Here is a 22,500-nt window from a genome sequence, read left to right as displayed (position 1 = left end):
ACGACGAATAAGCATGATGATTAAAAAAAAAAACACTTCCCTTGATACTAGAAAATACCTCTAATACTTCTAATACGACGAATAAGCATGATGGTAAAAAAAATAAAAAATAAAAAACAGAAAACACCTCCCACCGCCACAGGAAAACACCTCTAATACGATGCATAAACATGAAAGAATCAGCTCCAGGCATAATGCACCAGTGATAAATCAGACTAAAGTCAAATGCAACGAATTCGCGGTGCATAACTTGCCCTCCAAACCCGTCCGTCCGTCTGATTGATCAGATTTCCCCGGAACCTTTGGCGAGCGTTATCGTATTTCACGAATCGACTCAATCACACAGACGTACAACGAGTTGTGGGTGAAAGCACGCAGGACATTATCATATATCGATATATTCGATGAGACCAATTACTTACACGAGATATCAGAATTAATTGCCTGACAAACAGTTTTTTATCCTAGTAGGGAGAGGATCTCATTTCTTTATTATTATAAATGATGATGATGATGATGATGATGATGATGATGATGATGATATATAATATATAATATATATATATATATATATATAATATAATAATATATATATAATATATATAGATATTGGATTACCTTTTTATTTCCAATCCACACCATTTTTTCAATTATACGCTGATATATATTTTGATGGAGTTCTAATTACTAACACCTTCTTTTCTTTTTCATTCTTTTATCCAACTCGACCTCCCAATGACGACCCACGTTAATCGACTAACAACCGGATATAGGATATGCAGCAAAAGTCAACAGAAGCCCGCAGGATTTTGAAGGAAACGCTCCTTCGCCTTTCACTCCTGATTCCGAGGTCAGGCAAGGACGCCCCGCCGGCAGAAAGGGAGAGAGCACTACAACTGCGCTACGCAGAGAGAGAGAGAGAGAGAGAGAGAGAGAGAGAGAGAGAGAGAGAGAGAAGACAATTAGGGGACGTTCTCTGCATATCGAAGTACAAAAACCTCCAGACAACTCCCATGATGAATCACTTGGAAAATCCGCAGGCAGCAGTAGAGAAAATTGCAGATTCATGTCCTCCCTGATCCATCAGTGTGTGTGTGTGTGTGTAGAGAGAGAGAGAGAGAGAGAGAGAGAGAGAGAGAGAGAGAGAGAGAGAGAGCGTCCCTCTGTCGCTTGCACTCATTTTGTCAATACCAGACACATCATGAGAGCTAAATTGACCGCTGTGAAACTTAATCATGGTAACTGTATCTTTTAATCTGTATTCGTGAGAGAGAGAGAGAGAGAGAGAGAGAGAGAGAGAGAGAGAGAGAGAGAGAGAGAGAGAATTTTAATTCTCTGTGACTGAATTTAGTATAAAAAAAAAACCTAAAAACATGCTTTTTTTTTGCATACTCTATGGTAGCTGCAAGAGCTAGCTATTAAGCTCGTTTTTGCATCATTTTCACAAAATGAATTTTAAAGTTTAATCCTATATTATCAACAGCCCATCTGTTAATGACTTCTGTTATCGGCAACCCTAAAATACCTAGAGAACGAAAAGATGACGTCACAGAGCACCTCGCAAAGACGTCGTCAGAACACCTCACGTAAAGTCTCTATGATGCACAGTGCTACGGATTTCTCTTGCTTCCGACATTCTGACGCGGCAAACTCTCAAAGGGTTTCAGCAGAGAGGAATACTTGACCTCATTTCTTGCTGACTCCATCGTCGGCGTTCCTCCTCGGTCTGGGACTTCCTAACAAGCAATTTAAGACGTGGAGAGTCTGAGGGGCACAATGACCCTTCTGTAAGTACAACCGATATAAGGCAGAAAGAAGGAGGCTGACAACGCAGGACAGGTTACGTTTGGTTCAGCATCTTCCACATCAACCACTTGGCCGCGTAACTATAGTAGACTCATCAGCCGTGCATTTGATGTCTAGGCCAGTCCCCTACGGCGCTCCTGATTGGCTGTTGATAAGCCAATCACGGGGCTGAAAACTCTCAGTCTCTCTCGAGAGTTCGCATAGGCAGGATGTATGCTCCATCTCTCCTGAGGGATAAGTCTTCCAAAAGTCTCCCTCAGGAGAGGTGGAATATACATCCTGCCTATTCGAACTCTCTCGAGAGAGACTGAGAGTTTCCAGCCCTGTGATTGGCTTATCAACAGCCAATCAGGAGCGTCGTAAGGGACTGGCCTAAACATCAAATGCACGGGTGATGTAAATCTACCATAGTATCGCCATAAAACTCCATCAAACAATATTACTGGGAGGAAGTACTCCTTCCACTCACGACTCTTGGTGTGTTTATGTGACGAAATACCTCCACGACGCATGAACTGATTTGGATGAAAACTGATAAAACCATACCTTGAATTACCCTAATCCACAAAATTTAACTTCTGGTAAATACCAGGGAAGGTGCAATGAGTTGTGGCCACGGAAATATCTTGCTCATTACAATTGGCCCCACTGCTGCGTCGTCCGAATTCTCTCAATGAGTGCTTGCGTTGTACATGTCCCTTATTCCGCATCATCGTCCATTTCTAATTCAAGAATGTAATAATCAAGGATGATCTGAGTGTTAACCGAACATCAACGAAGGATACGAACTAGAACAAGTGTCTACGTCAAGTCTTTACTTCGAACACACTATGTATTTTGAGCAATCAACAGCACATGAAAAATGACATTTATTGGTCAATTAACCATTCATAAATATGTTTCCATTCTTGAAACTAACATGTTCTGAGAGAGGACATTTTTTTTAGCTAATTATTTAGAACAAATCTAACTCCAAAATCTTGGGTCTAAACCGAAACGAAGGTCACATGACGTTTCTGACGCAAAACGATCTTGTCGGGGAGTAAAAGTGAAGAGCATACTTTTAAATAGCTAAAGCAAAATATTCGAACCAAGCACGTGGTGAATCGTGATCAGTAAATAAAACAAATAAACAAACGCATTTCCTACAAGTGCAACGACGATCAAACGAATTCCTCTGGGTTGACATGCTAGCAGAAACTGCAAAGTATTTGCAGAGCGTGTTCGCACAGTCAGTTGGAATCCCAGTGAATACCAATATCCAATAAAGTTTTCGTGACTACGATATGAACCAACAAAATAAGAGGTCATTCCTTTTCTCCACAAATGATGGCACGAATGAAAAACACAACCTAAACCACTAGGACCTGTTGGCAGAGGAGAGAGGGGAGAGGGGTAAATGAGGGGGGGTGGGGTGGGGTTTGGATATCAAAGGTTGGTCTGAATTGCACGGCCATGATGGAAAGGCGGGAAACGACTGATAAGGAATATGGTAATGCGTGTAATTAGGGGCATTTTGTCAACACGAGAACGGATAACCTGTCACGAAAATGACGACGAAAGTATGCTAATCAAAATTAAATACTTCCTACATGAACAACGGAGGAAATGACTTAAATAAATAGGCCTAATGAAGGAGGAAGTTGATAACAAACGTCTAAATCAATTATACTACCAAACCTGTCTAATATTTCCATTTCCAAGAAGAGCTCATAAGATGAACAAACCAACACAGTCCCGGACAAGGTATCTGATTTCACAACCAAGCAAGATGTGCAACTCCAGACATAAGCATACAAGCGCTTGCGCACATGTGTGACCAGACACGCGTAAAGCGTGAGCCGACCCCATATGGAAATTCTTCCTTGACTCACACTCCTGGAAATAAAAGTGATGAACACGAATGCAAAGTGTAGTACTCACCCTGAACCTTCAGCTTGGAGTGCAGCCTCGAGATGAGTGTCTTGATGGTGTCCATATTTTCTACAGGCTGAGCGACGGCCTGCGTCAGGCGGTCAAGGGTGACCGACAGCGGGTCCTCTTCCGTGGCCATCTTCGCCTTGGGACTTCTCTTGCCGTTGGAGGTGGTTCTCGAGGGCTTCTCCTCCTCTACCTTCTTCTTCTTCTTGTGGGGCCGCCCTTTCTTCTTCTTCTTGTCCTGGCCCTTCTTAGGGCTCTTGCCGGAAGGGTGACAGCAGTCGCTCCCGGCGGTTGAAGAGGTGGATGAGTCTAGGCTGCTTCTCCTCCTGGAGCCGGGCTTCGAGGCGCTCGACACCAGTCGAATCTTAGTCACCTGCAGAGTCTTGGTGATTTCCAGCGTAGCCTTAATCTTCAAGGCTAAGTTCTCTAAGCCTCCGGACGAGGGACACGGAACGGGACGGAAGTTTGGACGAGGGATACTTTGGACCTTTGGGTGAGGGGGGGATAAGGGCTACTTTTCAGTTTAAAACAGGAATGCGAGGCTTACACTTTCGCAGGATTTATTATACATGCACTCTTTACCTATTCTAATATACCTCTAGGATGACCACTTCAATAACTTTCTTGCAAGGAATCGATGTCTCTCTATGCGCTACAATTTCACGAACAACACAGGACGGATGAGTATAAATATATATAGTTATCTACTTTGTCTTATCTATATTTCATATAACGGTAACAGTTTCAAGCGTTCTCAGCCTATAAAATCACCGTTTAGGCCTAAAAGGGGACGGAGGGTTACCACACGCAAGGAGACTTCACACTATAGGCGACTGTAACTCAACTTTAACTGTTAAGGGATATAGTCAACTCTCGACTTATTTTGCTGGTGTTTTTAAAAGCTTGTCACAAACATTACAATTACCTCGTGTACTTTCATTTCAGAAATTAAACGCTTTAAAATACCTCTTAAGGAGGGTACACTACGGGAACGACGTAACAAAAAATATCATAAACTCTTATATACAAATAAGAAAGTTTTCGAAATAATATTATATAAATTATTTATCGTTCGGTATGGCACTTTCGCATTAAGTGTTATTGGATTGTAAATCTCGAATTCTTAAGGGTGATTTCAAAATGTATTCCAAAATGCCTCGTATATTTCTTTTCTCACAACCTCCCTAAAACCACTGTGGCTTATTTTTACTTTTACATAAAAAGGGGACAAATTTCCTTGATCTTTTTGTACCCTAAAAATCTTCTGCACATTTCCCAACCCTCGACTTCCTTCAGCTTCCCGCAAAATGGCTGTAACTTTGAAGTTCGTGTCAAAATGAAGGCTCAGGATCTCTTTCTCGTAAAGTTACTGCGACGTTATAGCAGTCTATTTAATGCGGATTATAACACGTACTGTTTTATTTACTTACAGTTTCTTCTTCTTAAGAAACAGACTGGAAGCTTTGCTCTATCCAGATTTTGTTTTTGTGGACGCAATGAACGAATGACTTCAAATCAAGACCGCACCTTTCCCTGCGCCATCAAACTGTTCATAAACTATTAGAATTGCAGTTCCGACAGATATTTATTTATATAATAATAAAACTTCATCAAATCAAAGCTGCCACTAGTACGAAACGTGGCAACGCCTTCCGACTGAACATAAGACGACGACCTGACGAATGAAGACTGCTCCAGCAGCAGCAGTTAACCTGGTTTTCTTGAAGTAGGAGGAGACGACGAGGGCGAGACTTGCGAGAAAGGCCTTCGAGCGAGAGGGAAAGAGTTGCTGAGGGGAAGAGAAGAGGCCGCCCGTTGAAACTAACGCTGATACCAGCAGTGGCTCCTTCAGTCGCCGGGTTCCTCCTCATGGGTACGGCCGCACAGCTGAGCCGACCCGCCGCAGTCCCATCTGCAAAGACATGATACGACACTAATCAATATATACCTTTCTCTCTCTCTCTCTCTCTCTCTCTCTCTCTCTCTCTCTCTCTCTCTCTCTCTCTCTCTCTCTCTAATAGGATTTGTTTTCCATTCTGACACAATCTCATATTGACAAGAGGGACATGCCACAGTTATAAATTATTTGCAATGAATGGTTTATATTTAACTAAAATCTCAAGTATCGTACTAGCGTGCGTTCGCTCTCTCTCACACAGACACACACACATACGCACACACACACATAACACACACACACACACACACACACATATATATATATATATATATATATATATATATATATATATATATATATATATATATATATATATATATATATTATTCAAACCACATTTCATTAACATCTAATTCCCAATATCACGAAATCAAATGCTCTAAAAATATCAAGTGTCTCATTTATCATACACATGACCACCACTGATCAGTTTTTGAGCATGAACCAGCCCACTACATCGATGGTTGCCTAAAGATTATATGCGTGTACGTATATACACATACACACTATAGTGTATGTATGCATACTATACATATATAGTATATATATATATATATATATACATATATACACACACACTACAAACACACACACACATATATATATATATATATATATATATATAGATATAGATATATATATATATGTATGTATGTATATATATATATCTATATATATATATACAACTACATATATATATATATATATATATAAATATATATATATATATATATATATATTATACATACAAGGGAATGATACACTATTACACAGGTAATGCAGGTAATGACCATACTGCAATATACGATCACGCAAATACCGGCTCCATCTAATAAGCTAATTGAGTTCCCCAGTTGTAATCACAATACATATGTTACCCGTGTCTCTTTGATTACGGACAAACTATCGACTTCTCCGTTCTAATGCATGTAGGTTAACCCCAAACCAGGGTTCGTAATATGTTTTTGTTTGTTTGTATGGTGTTTTTATACGTTGCATGGAACCAGTGGTTATTCAGCAATGGGACCAACGGCTTTACGTGACTTCAGAACCACGTCGAGAGTGAACTTCTTTTACCAGAAATACTCATCTCTCACCCCTCCATGGAATGCCCGAGAATCGAACTCGCGGCTACCGAGGTGGTGCGCCAACACCATACCGACCACGCCACTGAGGCGCTGGTTCGTATACAAGGTTTCCATTAAGGTCATCCCCAGTGACTCCGGTATTTCATGATCAGTTCTGGTTATGATTTTCTTGAGATGAATTAGACTCAAATTTCAAAAGGATGGTCATCCTGGCTATCTATCTAGAGTGCTTCCTTAATTCAGTCTCCGTTGACGGCTATTCAATACTGAATACAGTGATCAGCGAGACTATGGATCGTTGGCATGGTAAATAAACATGCCTCCACACTTGGGACCCCAAAGCCGTTTAGCTAAACATGTTTGCTCAACTTAGCTCCAACGACTTTCACCACAATGCGTTCGTTCAAAAACAACTCTAAAACATGGAATACTTATTCGTTGAGACTATTGTTAGGAAGGTATCAAATATCACAGAGCAGACATTACCGATGATATTCGATTTAAAAGCCATTTGTGTTTTGTTGAAAGAGGTTTTTGTCCACTAACTGTTCTACGTTTGAGATAGTTTGATATTTCAGAGTTGACTTAAGCACAGCTCTCATACCAAACGTATCTCCCGTAGGGGGGTAGCGCTGTCAGGGCACCTCATGCGGTGCACTGTAGGCATTACTTAAGGTTCTTTGCAGCGTGCCTTCGGCCCCCAGCTGCAACCCCTTTCGCTCCTTTTTACTGTACCTCCTTTCATATCTTTCTTCCACCTTACTTTCCACCCTCTGCTAACAATTGATGCATAGTGCAACTGCGAGGTTTTTCCTGAATGACCTTATTGGTCCCAGTGATTGGCCTTTGGCCTGAATTCTATATTCAATTCAATTCATATCAAACGTATCAAAATTACTTTATTATGGTAGCTTGACCAGAACCATCATATCAAATTAAAGTTCCCTTGGTTATACAGAAATTTTTTTAAAAAATGGCTTTCAGGCTAGCAAGAGCAACGGAACAAATGACTGGACAAGCCATTCTTTAACGAATCATTCCAAGTTACGTTACTAAGCCTCAAAATACTTCTTAGGCCAATTCTTTTATAAATCGTCTGTTTGTCTGAAACGCGCTGAGCATGACGGGAGAAATCACGCTTTCCATCCATTCGGAAAACACGAGTGGTTAAGCGTAACCACCTTGGAATGCATAGGCCTAACACTGAGAATGCCGTTGAAGGCACAAGTATGACGTCACGATTCGATGTTCGCGGCGGGTTGCAAGGTCAAGAATATAGTTTTAAGGCTAGCCCATGATATTCTTTGACTTACCGGATTATATCATGGTAGGGTCTGCAATGAGATAGCGTGAGGATTACATACCAAGACTGTATGCAAAAGAATGACAACAAATTCTTTACAGAGTCCACCATGAAGGACATCAATATTTTCATTTAGTTTATAGGGATACTGCTTTTCTCTCTCCCTCTGATGTAAAATTTGAAGGATATGAATTAATATATCTGCATTTAGGTTTCACATATACATAAAAACACACAGTATACACACACACACACACACAGATATGTTAATTTATTCACACGAATACTATTGTAAATTAATTCTATCTACGCTTATTAATGATAACGATAATATAAATAAGATTAAGGATGACATTTGTAAAATGAAAGTAAAATTATAATTATAGTAATTTTGTTGTTGGTTGTCATTTTATTTACAAGTTGTGGCTTTTTTAATGAAAATTTACATCAGGATAGAAAAAATAATATTATATTATATAATATATTATATTTATATATATATAGATACATATATATTATATATATGTATATATATATTATACATATATATATATATATATATATATATATATCATCATTATATTTATATATATATATATCTAAGAATATATAATATATTATATATTATATAATAATTATATATACTATATATATAAATTATATATATAGAACATAATATATAGATACCATATATAATATTATATATATATCATATATCTATCACTAATATTAATATATATATATATATATATATATTATAGATTATTATATATGCTTTTTCTCTCCTGATGTAAATTTTCATAAAAAAAACCCGCAACTTGTAAATAAAATGACAACCAACAACAATATTACTTTAATAATAATAATTTCACTTATATTAAAGATATCGTTAATCTCATCTATACTTTCATTATCATTAATAAGAGTAGATAGAAATTAATCTAAAATGGTATTCGTTTGAGTAAAAGTTACAAACCTCAAGTATGAAACTATATTGTAAACTGTATATGTGTGTATATATAATATATAATTAATAGTATATATATATATATATATATATATATAATATATATATATCATATATATAAGACGTTCAAACAAATATTATAATCTAAAGTTCGAAACTACCTATTCAGTAAGAATAACATCAAACACTGAAGCGATGAATTAAACTCAAGGTCACGAATATGCGACAAGTTAATTGCTAAATCTCGCTAAAGCAAACAAACTGCTCTTTTCGTTTCATCGTAAACCTACGCGTCTTCACTAAATTTGCACATTAATTTCAACACGCACCCTGAGTATATATAATTAGCACGGCAACAACGAGACACCTGGTGATATTCGAATGCTTAGCAACGTCACCCAGACGCCAGGCATTGAAATACTTAGGGGCAAATTATATTATCATACAGAGTTATTAACGCTCGCAGACGTGTTCATCGCCAACGCCTCTTTACAGTATAACTAATTGAGGTGCGTTTCAAATATAACACAAGATTTAAGTTGAAATACTTTCATAAAATATAATGTAAGATATATATATGTATATATATATAATATTATATTATATATATTTATATTATTATTAATACATATATCTAATTAAATATTTAGTTATATATGTATATGTATAAACAGCATAATACAATACCATTACATACTACATACATACATATATAATATATATATATATATTATATAATATATATATATATAGTATATATATTATATATATATCTCACAACTGGGGCAAACTCCGTGCATATACATAAATACACACATATAGTATATAGTGTACATCTTTGTATATATAGCATTTTTTAAACAGCTCTCCAAATTCAGAGTATATGACATACTTTGACTTGTGCCTCAGAATTTCTCCGAGAAGGAGAGAATTCAGTCTTTTTCGTTCTCCAGGCTTTAGAATAACGGGTTTGTACGCCTGCTGCTGCTGTGACTTTGTAGAAAACAGGGGCATTAGCTGAACGACAAAAAAAAAAAAAAAAAAAAAAAACAAGCATAGATTTTATTGCCAAGGTAAAAGTGCAGTGACTCGTGGATTTGTGTACGTGAAGAATGCCATGCCGTCCCAGACCAGAAGACATTTGGTCACACGACTGCGAAATCTGTCACGTGGATTGGTTAGGATACGAAATGCGAAGGAGGAGATGTTTTTGAACTCGATTTAAGTTCACTGAAGTGGAATGTACTATATTTTGTTTGTATGGTGTTTTTACGTTCCATGGAACCAGTGGTTATTCAGCAACGGGACCAACGGCTTTACGTGACTTCCGAACCACGTCGAGAGTGAACTTCTATCACCGGAAATACACATCTCTCACTCCTCAATGGAATGGCCGAGAATCGAACCCGCGACCACCGAGGTGGGACGCTAATACCATACCAACCACGCCGCTGAGGCGCTAGGAATGTACTATAGACGGATGTCTCTGCGCTCGACGATTTTCTTTTCAATCGGGTGATCTGAAACTATAGTAGATTCACATCACCCGTGGATTTGAATGTTTAGGCCAGTCCCTTGCGACGCTCCTGATTGGCTGTTGATAAGCCAATCACAGGGCTGGAAACTCTCAGTCTCTCTCGGGAGTTCACATGGGTAGGATCTTTGTTCCACCTCTCCTGAGGGATACTTTTGAAAGACGTATCCCACAAGAGAGGTGGAACATACATCTTACCTATGTGAACTCTCGAGAGAGACTGAAGGTTTCCAGCCCCGTGATTGGCTTATCAACAGCCAATCAGGAGCGTCGTGAGGGACTGGACTAGACATCAAATGCACGGCTGATGTGAATCTACTATAGGACTACAGACCGCAGGTAATGACGTGGCAGTTTGTTAGTTTTTGCTCGCCTAACTTCGGTATACGCGCCACGCGTCTCTGCTGTTTATCTTTGATTAACTTTAACAAATTCTGTATATTTAGGAATACTGGATTCTTTATTCTAAAAAAAAAATGCATATTAATGATGATGGGAGTTATCAGTTCACTGACTGGTTATTGGTGGTTCACATAATCCGGTGAAGCGAATGTCATCCTGAAAACGTTTCTTCTTCTTGTCCAAGTGCGTGGATACCTGACCAAATTAAAATTCAAATTCTTTCCCACACCAACCGCTCTGTGATCTGTTAATTTCTATAATCATGAACATATTTTCCGGCATATACTATTTATTCTCAGGTTTCAAAAAAAAAAAAAAAAAAAAGGCTCAGGAAAGAAGACCCAAATTGTTTGGTCGTGTCATGAACGAGAGAAGATGAACACGTATGTAAGAGGGTTATGAACATGGAGGTGGAGGGCAGAAGAGGGAGGGGAAGGCCACAGTTCAGGTGGAAAGATAAATTATTGAATGACATGAAGGAAAAGGGTCTAAGAGAACAAGATGTTCAGGACAGAGAAAGATGGAGAAGGTTGACTAGAAACCGCGACCCCATATAGAAATGGGAAAAGCTGAAGGTAAAGAAGAAGAAGAAGAAGAAGTATTTATTCTCAAACATATAAACTGTGATTATGTTTAAGAATGAAAACAACATTGAAGATGGGAGCAGAGTCGCGTGGGCGCGCACCAACTTAGGACAGCCAAAACTTTAGACCGACGCGTCATTACACTCGCTCTGTAAACCCTGTTTCAGGTTACCCGACAAAAAAAAGAAACTCGTCGAGCGCGGAGATATCGGTCTAAACGCTCCAGTTCAGTAAGCACGAAATGACTTTCCAAAGCATCTCCTCTGCCGCATTTACTAATATTGCAGCAGGGAGTTTTAAAACTCTCGTGATAAGTTTCGCAGTCGTCGTGCGACCGAAATCCTCTGATTTGGGATCGCATTCTTCGCGTACACAAATCCACGAGTCACTGCACTTCTTTTTACCTTGGGCATTAAACCTCCGCAAGTATTTACGTTCAGCTTAAAAAGCCCCGGTGTTCTTCGAACCACAAACAGCGGGATACCAGGCCGTTATTCTGAAGCTCAGGCAACGAAGAGACACGATTTTATAAGTTTTAGTTTTTCGGACGGTCAGCGGGATTAGGCACTAATGCTAAGCGGTCACGGAGCTTCCCCCCCGGGCCCCCTCCTTTTCGTAACCAGACGACACGTGATAATTCCTGGATTTACTTCATAACAAATGGCGGAGTCGACTGGGGATCATACTTAAAATTATAACGATGTTGGATATTATCTAGTCACGCTGGGAAAACCCTCATTACACTGCCTTTTTTTGGAGGGCGGGGGGGTTGTTTATTCTTTACACTAAACTCAAGTATAATACGTAGACATCTGCAAGTAGATGTACTTGAAAACATGTAGTACGTTATAGTGCCGTCTTTTAAGTATATACAATTCGGCAAAGGAAATATTAGGCACATAAAATTTATGAAAACTCCTAAACTGTGTATACTCTTATATCATATATCATATATATATATATATATATAAATATATATATATATATATATATATATATACACATATATTATATATATACACACACACACACATATATATATATATAATATATATTATATATATATATATATAATATATATATATATATATATAGTATAGTATATATCTTATATGTATGTATACATATATATATATATATATCTATATATATATATATATATATATATATATATATATATATTATATACATATGTATATATATATATGTATACATATAAATTACATATATATATATATATATATATATATATATATATATATATATATGATATAAGAGTATACACAGTTTAGGAGTTTTCATAAATTTTATGTGCCTAATATTTCCTTGCCGAATATGTATAATATCTATAATATATATAGTATATATAATATATGATGATATTTATATAGTATATAATTTATATATCATAACATATGTATATGTATATATTATTAATATATATATATATATATATATATATATATATATATATATATGCGTATGTATTACTGAATCGCGAAAATATGGAACGTGATGAATATATAAATAGGCAAAATCCAAGAAAGAAAGTGCAACAATGGAGTGAGGCTAGGCCTTTCGACATACTGTCTTTTACTTAGCTAAGTAAAGGGCAGTAAGTCGAAAGGCCTAGCACCACTCAATTGTTTCACTTTCCTTCGTGGATTTTGCCTTTATTTATATAATAGACGTATATATATACAAAGCAATTTTAATTAACTCGGATAGACTACCAGGTAGCCTACATTTCACGTAACAAAAGGAAAACAAAATGGAAAATGGTGCCGAATATCTCTGTTAATCTGCGTAACTTCCGCCATCTACAAAGCATAAGCGGAACATGAGTGTTATTTCACAAGAAAAAAAAAATGCTCCTTCACTAGAAACAAAAAAATAGTTGGAGTAAGTTAACCTCAAAGATTTAGGTCATAAGCGTTCTGAAAAAAAAAAATTCACGACCGCATAAAGATAAAACCCAAACTTTTATAGTCGGCACACAGGACTATTTTGGAATTGAAACCCGCTGACGGCATCGAATTCTACGCAAATTTCCAACAAAGTTTCTTAAAGTCTTGAAAAACAGCATCTTCTTTCAACCGCAGTTGCTATAATTTACTAAAGACAAGGCCGCGGATAATCCAGTTTCGCCTCTGTTTTATTGGACTGCATTGGAATGTAATATAATATAATATTTATGAATTACAATATATTAATATCTTACTATAACGGGCATTATGTATGTCCGTCCACCTGTCATTCAATCAAGGCAAAACGACTGGTCCGATGGGCATGAAACTTGGCAGGGTTATAGTGGGCACCCCTAAGATGGTTTATAAAGGGGTATCATCCTAACCCCTCCCCCCACCCCACTCCCCCGCCTCTAATGGGCGTTATGTTAGTGAAACTTCAAGGAAAACGGTTATAACTGTTTAACGGCTGTTTGCTAGTATAATATAATAATATTATAATATAATATTGGAATATAATATAAGGTCAAGCGGTTGGACCTACTTGGTAATTAAGCGCTGGAAATAATATCAAGGATGATATTTACCATTAAAATTAACAAAAGTAGGCAAGAATACACATATCACACACATACACACACACCAACATAGATTAATACATTCCAATTAATACAATTAACACAGATTAATCCACTTCAGTAAATACGCTGATGTAGCTACTATCAAAAAATAGGAGTTAAAATAAAAATAAAATCTTATAGGATGTAGCTACAATCAAAACACAAGGGTTAAAATAAAATTAAAATCTTAGTAGCCACATTTTTCTTCTGATCTGGGGCTCCAAGATTTACCAAGATTTTCGTCAAGTAATTTTTTTTTTCTTAGATATTTTTTTCTTAGTGGAGGAAAGGACTCTGGAAAATGATCATTTTAAGACGCTCCTCTTCCGCTTCCTCGCTAATTGAGGACTTTCACCCGGCAGTGATAGGTTCTTGAGTTCAGCCCCCCCCTCCCCCCCCCCCCACCCCCCCAACTCCCCCCCCCCCAACCCCGTCTTCCCCCAGGTACTCTTAGGACAATTCCACTGAATCCTGCGGTGCCATTGTTGACCTAAGCCAGCAGCTTTCAACCATTTTGTGCCCCTAACCTATTTTTGGCACCCTAAATACTCATAGCCCACTGTCATTCAGAATTGTGTAATGATGATAACAGAATTATGATAAAGCATTCTCTCTCTCTCTCCCCGCTCTCTTCTTCGTCTCTCTCTCTCACCTCCTCCTCCTCTCTCCGCGGTGCGCCTCTCCGTCCTCCATCATCCTCGCGGTCCCTCTCTCTATCTCCTCTCCAACTCACGCCACTCCTCCATCTCCAACCCCACATCACCTCCTCCCCCATTTCTCTCCCCCATCCCTCTCTCATCCGTCTACTCCTCCCCCTCCATCTTTCTCCCATACCCCGGTCTCTCTCTCTTTCGCTATCCTCTCTCTCGTCTCTCTGCATTATATATACCGGGTATATCTTTTTGCTTGTTTATTTTGCTCTTCATTATTTATACATTTTTCATTTTTTCAAATATTATTTTGAAGATGCCCCTGGCATCGGCTCCCCTCATAACTGCCCATGGCCCACAGCCCACAGGTTGAAAACCACTGACCTAAGCAGTGGATTATGTAGCTGGTGGTAAGTAAGACTACGGGGATTAGCAACTATTAGAATTTAATTTTTCATGCTGGACTTAATGGTAATTGAAATAATTATTTATCAAGAATGTGTATCTACAGAAACTTCCGAAATTACCAATGAGGAACCACTAATAAAAACAGTTGTCTAAGTGCCCTCAAGAACCAAAAGCCCTTCCTGCATATAAGGGCCATTTCATTCAAACATCTGTTCACTCCATCAAGCCAGTAACTTCTCGAACTCTTCCTCTTTGTCTTCAACAGTAGCCCTTAATTCGTCCATGTTCTCTTAATATTCTCTTTCCCTTTCCTTCTTATGAAACTCACTTATCTTAATTTTATATAATGCTACATTTCTATCCAACAGTTTCCACTTGTATCTAGTTTGATTTTAACTTCAACCATACAATGATCAGCTATAACTCCACCCACTCCTCTTCTCACCAACACATCCGTTTTAGTCACCATTTTATCTTTCCCAAGTATGTCTCACATTCAGGCAGTTTCCCAAACTTTCTCGCCAGACTCCAATTCTTGTATACTTCAGGAACTCTGTATCAATTGACGACACCATCTCTATATCTGTCAACTACATCTGCATACAAATCACCTAGCAGATCCACCCTTTCATAATGTCTGGGTACAGTCGAGTACTGTTCTGACTCTCCCGAAAGTACTTTTTGTCATTCTCACTCTTTCATCGGCTTGCATCTGGAACAGACACATTTACCATGATCAAGAAGTTAAGAGGCTTTGTATCTCATAATAGGGAAGCTGTTCAGTCAACCCAGAAGACAGTATCATGACTCTGCATGTAAAGGAAGCCTTACGAACTATATCTAGTTTTCTGGCAACATTACACGACATATTTTCAAATGCTGTAAAGATGAACATTTGGAGTCGAAGGTAAAACCAAATATCGTCAACCTTTGAATCAATAAGTAAAATATTACCTATGAAAGAGAAGAAGGACGGTGCAAGATCGGAAAGTTACAAAATACTAGTTTTTCAGTCGAGTCTCATACCGTACTGAGTACACCGCTTACTAATCTCTTCCATATCTGTAAGGATAGTAACAACTTCTCTTCATATCTGGGGAAGCGAATAAGTGAAGGTAGGTCAACAATCATCTTATTAGAATTTATAGGTCTAGGTTTCCTAAGAGGCTCAGACTTTGTCGATAAACCGGTGGCCGCAATTCGTGACTTGCTACGCATTGGTAACACATCACTCAGTGATTTTGCATAGTTGAGGATATTAGATGTCACGAACTTCAAAGGTTTGGGCACCACTTTTAAAAAACCTACATTTAGTGACTACAGATGTTTCCTATTTTTACAGATTATGGATTTAATGTCATAGACTTAAGTTAGCTACCTCTCATGACCTTTATCCTTTAATTAAGGTTATTATGATGTAGTACATCATCACCGGAACATTTGTAGCTTTAACAACAATATTATTATTTTTTTTATTTTAATTATTTATTTATTTTTTATGTCTATCAGAGTCATCCTATTCGACTAGGTGGTTTTCATAGCGTGGGGTTCCGGGTTGCATCCTGCCTCCTTTGGAGTCCATCACTTTTCTTACTGTGTGCTGTTTCTAGGAGCACACTCTTCTACATGAGTCCTGGAGCTATTTCAGCATCTAGTTTTTCAAGGTTCCTTTGTTATTATTATTATTATTATTATTATTATTATTGACAATCAAAAGCCACAGTAGTGTTAAAATATATCATTGTGCAATGGTAAAAATACAAGGAGAGACTTTCGGATACTGCTCCGTATCCCTCTTCAGTCCTACTGACGGTCAAACAATGGAGGGAGCGTTACAACAGTGAAGAAAAAAAAAAAAATAAAAAAACTGGTTCAAGGCGGATGGATTTTAAGTGTTATTTATTATTATTATTAGTTCCTTTATTATTGTCGTGCTGTTTTTTCTAGAGGCACACTCTTCTCTGAGTCCTGGAGCTATTTCGGCATCTAGTTTTTTTCAAGGTTCCTTTATAATTATTATTATTATTATTATTATTATTTTGGTAGAAGACCCTCTTTTAGGCAAATGCTGTTAAAGAGAATGGCAGAATCAAGCGAGTTGATTTTATATATTGTTTTATCTAATTTTCTTACAATTTACTCCTAAGGCCCAGCTAAGTTTCTGAGTAACTGGTCCACATTCATATTGGGAATTTCTAAAAATCATAAAAATGCTGAAGGTGATCTTTTATTTTATTAAAACAGGATCGCCTTCAGCATTTTTATAATTTTTAGAAATGTCCAATATGAATATTGGCCAACTACTCAGAAACATCGCTGAGCCTGAGAAGCGAATTGTAAGAAAAATATAAAAAAAAAACAATATATAAAATCAACTCGCTTGATTCTGCCATTCTCTTTAACAGTATTATTATTCTTCTTATTATTATTATTATTATTCATTCAGAAGACTAACCCTATTCATATGGTACTAGCCCACATAGGCCACTGACTTGAAATTGAAGCTTCCAAAGAATAGGGAGTTCATTGGGCAGTAGTTATATAATGTAATGGGAAATACCTATAGAAGGAGGCGATCAGCTATTAGAAAACAGATAAATGAACAAACAAATAAATAAAGATGCAAATGAATAAATAGGTATACAAAAATGTAGTAAAATATTAAAAGACAAGAATTGTATTAAAATATTTTGTTTGTTTGTATGTATGGGTTTTTACGTGGCATGAAACCAGCAGTTATTCAGCAACGGGACCAACGACTTTACGTGACTTCCGAACAACGCCGAGAGTGAACTTCTATCACCAGAAATACACATCGTTAATACATCGATGGAATACCCGACAATCGAGCTCGCGGCCATCGAGGTGGCAGGTCAAGACCATACCGATCACGCCACTGAGGCGCTGTAATAAGGTAGTCATGCAAAAACAAAAGAAAAAAAAAAAGAGCCTGCGTGGTCAGAAATCTCGCATCAAGTCATGAAGACATCATGAAGGGGAGGCTCAGTAAGCAACGTTGCACGCGTATATCAACTTCCTAGACCTTTGGACAGGTCTAGAGTCATGGCAAAAAGTTTTTCAAGGTTTCCTGGACGAGATCTATTCACGTGTTGCGATGTAAGATGTGTCAACCTGTTGACCTGACCTAAATCAATGAGACACAATAGAGAAAGGGATATATAAATAATATATATTAATAATATATTTATATATATATATATTATGATGTTATATCTGTATATAAAAAAATTAAATTATAAAATAAAATAAATATATTATATATAATTTTATATATATTATATATAATATATTCTATATATATATATTTTATATTTATTATATAATCTATAATAATAATATATATATTATATATATATATATATAATATATATAATATATTATATATATAATTTTATTTATATATTAATATTATATATATTTTCATAAATCACCAAGAGGTGAAATCAATCCCAACATAACTGCCTCAATTTAAACCCAATTTCAATTTTTAATACACCATTATAACTTATATATATAAAATATATATATATATATATTATTAATTATTTATAATGATACACACACATATATATATATATATTATATAGTATATTATGTATATATATATATATATGTTATGATATATAATATATATCTCATACATCATCACCAGGGGTGAAAAAAATACAATTCAAACAACAAACATAAGCTGCCTCATTAAACATTCCCAATTTTTATACACCATTATAAACATTATATATATATATATATATATATATATATATATATATATATATGTATATATATATGCTTACATACACAAATACATATAATGCCTACATAATGTATGCATCCTTACACGTATAAGTAAGGCTAATGAAATAACATATGCATGAAATTTGCAAAACACGCAGGTCAACATATGAAAATGTACCCTTCGACGAGAAACCTCCCGACATAAAAATAGGCCACAGAAGAAGAAGAAGAAGAAGAAGAAGAAGAAGAAGAAGAAGAAGAAGAAGAAGTAGTAAAGGGAGAAATGCGAACCTCCTCAACGGAAGAAAAGAAGCAACTCCCTTCATAAGTTACTAATTAGGCGTAATGAAGAAGGAAGAGGAAAGGTAATCTCGGCTGATTGCAGGTGTGCTGTGGTTGCTATCACATATAATTAGGAAGTAACGGGGAGGGGGGGAGGGAGGAGGAGGAATGGGAGGGAAGGAAGGGAAGGGAAGGGAAGGGAAAGGGGGGAAAGGGAGGGGAGGGGAGGGGTTGGGAGGGGAGGGGAGGAAAGAGAAGTGAAGGAGGGCAAAGGGGAAGGGGCAGGATAAGGGGAGGGGAGTTGGGAGGGAAGGGAATGGGAGGGATGGGGGAGGGAAGGGGAAGGGGAGGAGGTGAGGGGGAGGGGGAAGGGGGAGGAAAGAGAAGTGAAGGGAGGGGGCAAGGGTAGGGGAGGAAGGGGAAGGGGAGGGGAGGGGGAGGGCTGGGGGGAGGGGAGGGAAGGGAGGGGAAAGTGAAGGGAGGGCAGGGGAAGGGCAGGAAATAGAGGGGAGGGGAGGGGAGATGTAAAGACAGCAAGTGAAGGGTGAAGGGTGGGGGAGGGAGAGGGAAGGGAAAGGTAAAGGGGAGGGGAGGGGAGGGGATGGGAGGAAAGGAGGGAGGGTGGGAAGGGAGAAGAGCAAGGATAAATAGGGAAGGGGAGATGAAGAAGGGATTGGGGAGATGGAGGGAAAGATGTGGGGATGGGAAGGGAAGAAAGGGAGGGAAAGGGAAAGGAAGAAGGGAAGGGAAAGGGGGAGGGGAGGGGAAAGGATGGGGGGGAAGGGTTAATAATGAAAAGAAGGAAATCAGGGAGAGTCTATGGAAAAAAAACAGTCTAAAAAATTATATTAACCGCTACTACTTAACTACTACTACTACTACTACTAATAATAATAATAATAATAATAATGATAATAATAATAATAATAATAATGAGGACAATAAAAAAAACTTGTCGTGAAAGACAAGACATCTCAATGGAACGTAGAACCGTGATGTCTGCGATAATATAAAATCAGAACTGACCGGTGATAAGGAAAATAAACGACACTGACTGATGAAAGCTTCGGGGATTTGAGTTGCTTAATATTCGTATTCTGATGGGAAGGGTATTCTGGAGCCAATTCTAGCCCAGACTCGAAGGAAACGAAAGAATAGAATGAAGACAATAAAGAATAGAATGAAGACAATAAGATTCACAGAAACGGAACCAGGGAACGGATTAAGGAACGTTGGGGTAACAATACTAATCAATACGGTAATAAAAATATTGATGAGGATTTTCCTCTCTCTCTCTCTCTCTCTCTCTCTCTCTCAAGAAAGAATCTGTCGTGATACTCATTCCCTCCCCAGCGAATAATTTTTCACTTCCAAAGGAGGTTTGGTTAATTACTTGCACGGAATTACTTTTAATATGTTTGCATATTCGTGTAATCTCGAAACTTATTCCTTGATTATCTTGGCGCATTAGAGCTCATCTGAGAGAGAGAGAGAGAGAGAGAGAGAGAGAGAGAGAGAGAGAGAGAGAGAGAGAGAGAGAGAGACCAAAGGTACATGTAATAACAAATGAAAAAACGTGTAATAGATAGATAGAGACTGCACAGGAAAACTTATAGTCGAAGGTTCAACGTAAAATCACCAGCGTTAGAAATATGAAAAATAAAACCCAAGAGATAATAATATGTAAGGTAGCTGCTGGAAGCTTGATGACTTATGGAAGAGGAGGAGAAACTAAAACGCAAAATCAACAAATACTAATTAGAAAAATATTTAAAGAACGAACGCCTCCCGAATAAAAATAAGAGAAACAATTAGAACTTATTCCTGAACCCTGTGAAAATGAAAATGAGTACATCTGACTGCATTTCTTCCATAAAGACTTGATGATTGTTATAATGACAATAACGAAAGGTGCTCATATTCGTACATTCATTACACACTAAAGCATTCATATGTTTAACACATATGCACATGTGCAAATACACGTTTCTCAGTTATACACACCTTACACGAAGTAGGTGTGACCCACAGACTACAATGTATTATCTTTGTGCAAGATTTAACCTAAAATCTCTCTCTCTCTCTCTCTCTCTCTCTCTCTCTCTCTCTCTCTCATCATACATTATAAACACTTACAAGACAATAAGAAAGTATTAAGACAACACGTGCAGAGCGTGAAAGTTATAATACAATGCGTGTTTAGTTTGAACGTATTAATACAAACACGAATAGTCAGAATGTTTTGATATCATACGTGTATAGCCTGAATCTGTTAATATAATACGTGTATAGACAGAGTGTATTAATTCAATACGTGTATAGTTTGAATGTTATCAATACAATGACTGTATAGTCTGAACTTATTGATTCAGTACGTGTATAGCCTGAATGTGTTAATATAATATGTGTATAGCCATAGTGTATTAATTCAATACTTGAATAGTTCGAATGTTATTAATACAATGCCTGTGTAGTCTGAACGTATTCATACAGTACCGTGTATAGCCTGAACGTATTAATATAAGGATAGCCTCAGTGTATTGATTCAATACGTGTATAGTCTGAATGTTAATGATACAAAACATGTATAGTCTGAATGTTATTGATACAATACGTGTATAGTCTGAATGTTACTGATACAATACGTGTATAGTCTGAATGTTAATGATGCAATACTTGTATAGTCTGAATGTTACTGATACAATACGTGTATAGTCTGAATGTTACTGATACAATACGTGTATAGTCTGAATGTTACTGATACAATACGTGTATAGTCTGAATGTTATTGATACAAAACATGTATAGTCTGAATGTTACTGATACAAAACATGTATAGTCTGAATGTTACTGATACAATACGTGTATAGTCTGAATGTTACTGATACAAAACATGTATAGTCTGAATGTTACTGATACAAAACATTTATAGTCTGAATGTTATTGATACAATACGTGTATAGTCTGAATGTTACTGATACAAAATATGTATAGTCTGAATGTTATTGATACAATACATGTATAGTCTAAATGTATCCCGAACCACCACATACACACACAAACAACCAAACAGCAGGGATGCAAAGTACCGTGTATCGCATGTGGCCAAATAATCTATACAATAAAGAGGAGCTGGCACTCGCCCCTGGGCACAGGTGCCAAAAGACAAGGCAGTGTTATGTTATAGTGCCACTGAAACGCGTGACGTCACAAATGCCGACGCGTGAGAGAGTGCTGGCTCAGTATTTCATTA

The 22,500-nt window shown here is 37.3% G+C and overlaps 1 protein-coding gene across 2 annotated transcripts in view; it reads right to left on the bottom strand.

Moving 5' to 3' along the window:
- The window catches only part of LOC135212630 (cytosolic carboxypeptidase 1-like), a 207,378-nt gene that overhangs the window by 160,050 nt on the left and 24,828 nt on the right, over nucleotides 1-22,500 (bottom strand). For both annotated transcript variants that reach the window (XM_064246222.1, XM_064246221.1), the window contains exon 2: nucleotides 3,730-5,638. In XM_064246222.1, the coding sequence (XP_064102292.1) occupies nucleotides 3,730-3,859 (130 nt within the window). In that variant the 5' untranslated portion in view covers nucleotides 3,860-5,638. The remainder of the gene's footprint in view (nucleotides 1-3,729; nucleotides 5,639-22,500) is intronic.

This window comes from Macrobrachium nipponense, chromosome 41, assembly GCF_015104395.2.
Source record: "Macrobrachium nipponense isolate FS-2020 chromosome 41, ASM1510439v2, whole genome shotgun sequence".
In the NCBI taxonomy this organism is placed as follows: Eukaryota; Metazoa; Arthropoda; class Malacostraca; order Decapoda; family Palaemonidae; genus Macrobrachium; species Macrobrachium nipponense.
Note: the sequence above shows the minus strand (reverse complement) of the source record. Positions and strands in the feature narration are given on the sequence as shown.